The sequence below is a fragment of the Chiloscyllium plagiosum genome, chromosome 32, assembly GCF_004010195.1.
Source record: "Chiloscyllium plagiosum isolate BGI_BamShark_2017 chromosome 32, ASM401019v2, whole genome shotgun sequence".
NCBI classification, from domain to species: domain Eukaryota; kingdom Metazoa; phylum Chordata; class Chondrichthyes; order Orectolobiformes; family Hemiscylliidae; genus Chiloscyllium; species Chiloscyllium plagiosum.
Window position 1 is genome coordinate 34,823,007 of NC_057741.1, and position 6,000 is coordinate 34,829,006.

The 6,000-nt window shown below is 41.3% G+C and overlaps 1 protein-coding gene across 2 annotated transcripts in view; it reads left to right on the plus strand.

The window, feature by feature from the left end:
* The window catches only part of grid2 (glutamate receptor, ionotropic, delta 2), a 979,554-nt gene extending 974,008 nt beyond the window's left edge, over positions 1-5,546 (plus strand). For both annotated transcript variants that reach the window (XM_043674401.1, XM_043674402.1), the window contains one exon: positions 2,818-5,546. In XM_043674401.1, coding sequence (XP_043530336.1) covers positions 2,818-3,240 — 423 coding nt within the window. In that variant the 3' untranslated portion in view covers positions 3,241-5,546. The remainder of the gene's footprint in view (positions 1-2,817) is intronic.
* Positions 5,547-6,000: the final 454 nt, after the last annotated feature.

The following is a 6,000-nucleotide window of genomic DNA, read 5'->3' on the forward strand; positions in this document are numbered from 1 at the left end:
AGATGTGCAGGTCAGTGGATTGGGAATGCTATATTGCTCATTGTGTGCAGGCTGGGAAGATTAGCCATGGGAAAATGGGGGTGGGGTGGGGGGAGGGAGGTTACAGGGCTGGGTTGGGATGGGTGGATGCTGTTTGGAGGGCCAGTGTGGACTTGATGGCCTGAATAGCCTGCTTCCACACTGTAGGGACTCTATGATTCATCAGGCTATGGCTAATATGTTCCTCAACTCAATGTTTGCTTTGTTTGTTGGGATGTGTTTGTCACTGTCCAGGTGAGTGCTTGTTGACCATTCCTAATTGCCCTGTGAGGGCAGTGGTGAGCTGCATACCAAACTACTTTCCGTCCATCTCCTTTAATGTATCTTTAACAAGCAAGACTGATTGGTCTCGGTTTTGAAAATAGCAATTGATCCTTTACACACCCACATCCACAGCATTTTAGGGGATAGATTTTGAGCTTTCTCCTACCCTGTGGGTGGAAATATGCTCCTTGATTTCACTCCTGGCCTGTCGCATTTGAATTTTAAGAATTTGTCCCACCAGAGGGTTTAGCTCCTGTCAATCCTGTCAATCTTACTGAATCAGTTGATCATTTACAATTCTAATTTTGATCACCTTCACCATTTCAAGTCAAAGGGATACAAGTCAGTTTTATGAAACTAGCCTTCACAGATTAACTTTCACTGGGAAGTGGCAATTAAAATTAGAAATAGCCCAGAAATAATCATCTCCAACAAGACAGATTCTAACCACCCCCTTCCACTCCACCTTGCCCCATTGACATTCATTGGTATCACCATCACTAAATCCCCCACAATGATCATTCCTGGCAGATACCATTGACTAAGAACTAAATACTGTGGCTACCAGAGCAGGTGAAAGGCTGGAAGTTCTGAATGAGTAATTCATTGAATTGAATTGAATGAGTTATTGTCACATGTATTTAAAAAAGAATACGGTGACCGTTGCCACTTACCAGCACCATTTTGAATTACTGGATATATTCAAAGATATTACGAAAGTACAGTTTATCTTTCTCTCCTCTTCTTGCTCTAATTCTTCAAATTCATCTCCTAAATCACCATGTGCAAGGCACAAGTCAGAAGTGAGATGAAAATGCTCTCCACTTTCCTTGATGAATGCAGTTCCAACACTCAATAAACTTTACACTGCCTCAGACACAGCATCCCCATTTGATTGGCCCAGCTGCAACTTTATGTATTCACTCTGTCCACCACCAATGGCAGCAGTGAGTACCATGTACAAGATGCACTGCAGCAATTCGCCCAGGATCCTTTGATTTTACCTTTTAAATCTACAACCCCTGAAACCTAGATAGTGATGCTGTCACTGGACCTGTCATCCAGGATGTCAGCCTAATTCTCGAGGAACATAGGTTCAAATCCCATCTCAGCAGGTGGTGAAATCTAGATTTCCAATTGAGGTATTCAAGAGGGGTATTAGGAAATTGTTTGGCTGGAAATAGTGTGCAGAGGTGTGAGGAAAATGCAAGAGGTTGACACTAGGTGATAGAAACTCATCAGTCATGATGAGCCAGATGGTCTAATTCTGGACCATAGTAATTCTGTGAATTTAAGATGACTGTTAGAATCTACCCTCTCATCTGAATGTAATTGATATCTGGAAGAATGCAGGAGATTTATCCCTGGTGTCCTCACCAGGATTTATCACTCAAAAACATGACGATAACAAACTATCTGGTCATTATTGAGAATCTTGCCATGTAAAAAAGTGATTGTAGTGTTTTCTTGCACAAATTCTTTTAGCTCCTATAGGAGTCCTGACAGCATGCATGAATAAGATCAAAGATCATTTTATTATTGAAATCTTTATGGGATGTAAAGCAAGACATGGCAACGAAAATAGTTCCTAGCATCAACCCTCATTAGTTTGGCCGATTGATCTTTCTCTTTATTCATTCATGAGATGTGGACACACTTATTGATTAATGCATTCAAAGCTGTCCACAGAATTGCAACAAAGGACTGGGATATTGTGGAGTAGGGGTATACTATGTTTCAGCCACCTATTGCATCGAGCACCTTTAAAAAGTGCAGAGAAAAGAAACGTTTAATTCTAAATGCATCTGCCATGTCTCTCCAGCATTTGAAAGTTTTCTTTGTGTTCATTCATGGAATGTAGGCGTTGCTGAGTGGACCAGCATTTATTGCCCAATGCTCATTGGAGAGGTTGGTGGTGAGCTGCTTTCTCGAACCGCTGTAGGCTTTGGGATATAGGTTTGCTCAGAGAGCTGTTAGGAAGGGATTTGCAGGACTTTGACCCAACAACAGTGAAGGTACGGCAATTGATTTCCAAAACAGGATAGTGAGTGGCCTGGAGGGAACTTGCTGGTGATGGTGCTCCCCTTGCATCTGTTTCCCTTGTCCTTCCAGATGGTAGAGGTTGTGAGTTTTAACAGTCTTGTCGGAGGAGCCGTGGTGAGCTTTTGCAGCAGTTGGTGGACACTCTGATCTGTTGCTGCCAGCTCTGGTCTGAAAGGCAGCCAGCACAATGAGGGTTTGTGTGAATAGTAAGATCTCATGGAGATCCATCACTGCCTAATGTTCAGCAGCAATGCAACAAAGGATGCCAGTTCTCAGAACAGACGCACTCCACACACACTGGGTGGTACCGTTCTGCACTGTTTCTGACAAAAACGTTCCTCTAAAATCAAGCGTTACCTACGATTGAAAGTGGGCCTGAGCCGGAATTTGCAGGTTGGACTGCCTGCATTCTGGGCCAGCTGCCATGGTTTGACTCTCTCAACATCTTTTTCTGTTTCCTCCCTTTGACAGGAGGATAAGGAGATTGACCTGGAGCATCTCCACAGGCGAGTGAACAGCCTCTGTACGGATGACGACAGTCCCCACAAGCAGTTTTCCACCTCGTCCATAGACCTGACTCCCCTGGAGGTGGACACCATCCCTACGCGACAAGGTCTCGAGCAGATCAGTGACTTCAGGAACACTCACATCACCACGACCACCTTCATACCAGAGCAAATCCAGACTATAAGCCGCAGCCTGTCCGCCAAAGCCGCCTCGGGTTTTTCATTCGGGCCTATGCCTGACCATCGAACTGGGCCCTTCCGGAGCAGGGCACCAAACGGCGGCTTTTTCCGAAGTCCCATCAAAACCATGTCCTCTATCCCATATCAACCAACCCCCTCAGCTGCATACAGCCTCAACAATGACCCTGACCGGGGCACCTCCATATGAATGGCTCACCTTAAGGTTCTTTTATTCCAGTCGGGACTCAGTTTGTGAGACGATAGATTTCATGGTAGTTCTAACCTGGACGTAACTTTCTTTGTGTTTTTTTTAAGGAAAAGGGGGAAGGGCGGGGGTCAGGATCTTAGTTTCAGCTTTTTCTTTTAAATATAATCGCAACAACTCCAGCCTGTTTGCCGCAACCTAAGTTTATTTCTGCTGCATTGGACTTCAAGGCTTCTACTGCTGACCGTTTCACATGTTACTTCATGTTGGACCAAAGGCACAGTCCTGCTAGTAAAAGTAAAGAACATTCAGGCTGCAAGTTGAGGAATGCTATATATTATAAGGTCACGTATATATGAAGCCATCCGTGTGATTGTAGAAATATTTCTGGCATCATATTGCAAAACAAAAACTTAAATACGTTGTGGTCCCTGCATTTTTTTTTGCCGAAGAAGCTTTGGAGGTTGCATCCTCTGCAAAATATTTTCTAATGTACAGTCGAGATTAAATCTGCAGTAGTTCCTGCAAGACCAGTCCTGGCATATTCTGGCAATGATTGATTCCAAAGTGTTAGTCAGCAGGATATGAATACCTGAAGTTCACTTTTGTTAGATGAATGTATGTCCTTGCTGCTGAAAGAAATTGGACCTCTTGAGTTTATGGCCATTTTTAGGATGTTTGTAGATGATCAGTAACCAGTGTCCGTCATCTGGTTGAGGAAACCACCAAAATATAAAGTAATGATTCAGCATCTTAATTGCAGAGCCCGGTTAAATATTATAAGAAGTTGGATTTAAATTTTTAACAAATCATGATGATTATTGTGTTCAGGATGACAGCTAATAGAATGCCCAAAGATCTAGCAACAAAAACTGCAGCTGAAATTTTAACTAATTTGATTCCATTAAATATATAGTAATTGCAATTTAAACTTGAAACAATCATGCAATGCCAACAGCACAGGAAGTGCCAGCTGTTTGAAAGATCTATCCAGTTGATTCCATTGCCCTGCTATGTTGCCCTCTAGCTTGGCAATGTGTGTCTCCTTCTGGCATTGATCCAATTCCCTTTTGAATGTTCTTATTGAATGTGGCCTTAACTTTACTGACAATGAATAATTCAAACTGGAGAAATGTATTGTGAATTATCAACATTTGAACTGATCCAACAGAACTGCAGTCCCTAAAATAATTGAAGACTTTTGTGATCACATGGAATGATATACAGTTTTGCTGGATCTTTAAAAGCAACTAATTTCACTAAAAGGTAATGTATTTCTCACACAAAACTCTTCAACCAACCAATGAGGCCATAGTGTAGCTAGATATTCACTGAACAGACAGAAGAACTTCATGTATGACTCTCTAAATGCTAGTGAATTGGTGTAGATTAAAAGGTTTCCACAACTTTTTAGGAAGATTTAACTGCTTCATGCTGACATTGGAAATAAGTACAACAACCCTCAAAAGCTATTCTCTTTCTCTGTCTCTCTCTCTCTCTTTCTAAGTTGCAGCTTTAAGCAGTTGGGTAGTTAGTCAAGCGGTAGTCAAATTGTAACTTTAACATATTTTGCAACAAAACAAGCTCCTTCATGGGAGACAATAAACGTGCAGAAGCAGATGACTGGAGATGTGGGCGCTACCATTCAGAACCTTTCACTATACTGTTAACTCTTAAGAAACTAAAACATTGGTGACAGATTCGTGGAAAGATTTCCTGATCTTTATTAAAAGAATATTTTTGTTAAAACAAAAAAAAATTGAAAATGTGGTAGGTAGAAAGCAGCTACTTTTTTCTGTGTTTGGTATCAACATTAGGTGTGATTTAACTCAGACACATTAATGAACTGAGAACAACGTATATATGGCTCATGGCTGTTTCCTCTGAATCCTCTTGTACGACACAAAATGGACTATCATATAGAAGTTATATATTTTGAAGCTAATTCTTCTCTTTTACCTGTTCTGAAGTAGCGTATGATTATAGTTAGGTTTCTAGTTTGTACAAATACAATGTCTACAGTGTCAGACAACACTCCATTTTTACAACAGGAGACAGTTTATAGAGACCAAGGGCAAGTTAGTAAAAGCATGCCCAACTTGTCTTAACCTTGTAACACTCAAGTTTCATATCAAAAGTCTCATTATTGATTTTTGTTTGGATGCAATATTATAGGGACAAGCCTGATTACAATAATTTACTGGGTTAGAATATAGTTAACCATAAACAATATTTATAGGCTTATTTTGATGTAAGTGTCGCATAAAAAGAACACTTTTTCGGGGTGGGAGGGAAATGGGGTGGGGGGGGATGTTGATGCTCCGTTGCAAGTGGCGAAGCTTTCTGTGTGTTATTTGTCTAATAAAAAAAAGTTTCTTTTTCTTGTCTGGTCTTTCATTCATTATTTTGAACCAATCAAAAATAGCTGAGCAGATCAAGGTCAATTACCTTCAGGATTTTCATGGAAGTAAATTGTAATTCATAAAGGTTAAGCACTTGTGGTGCAATGGTAGTGTCCACACCTCAGGGCCAGGAGGCCTGGGTTCAGGTCCCACCTACTCCAGAGATGTGTCATTACAGTTCTGAACAGGTTGATTAGGAAAATATAAAAGTGTACTTGTTGTTGTGTCACCATTGTCTTCCAAGCTGTTCTCTCATTAGAGAGAGAGAGAGAGAGGACCGGTAGTGGTTTGACCTGAAGGACAAAATACCTCAGGTTGGAGGAGAGGTTGAGAAGGAAAATCTCTCACGATAACAGGAACT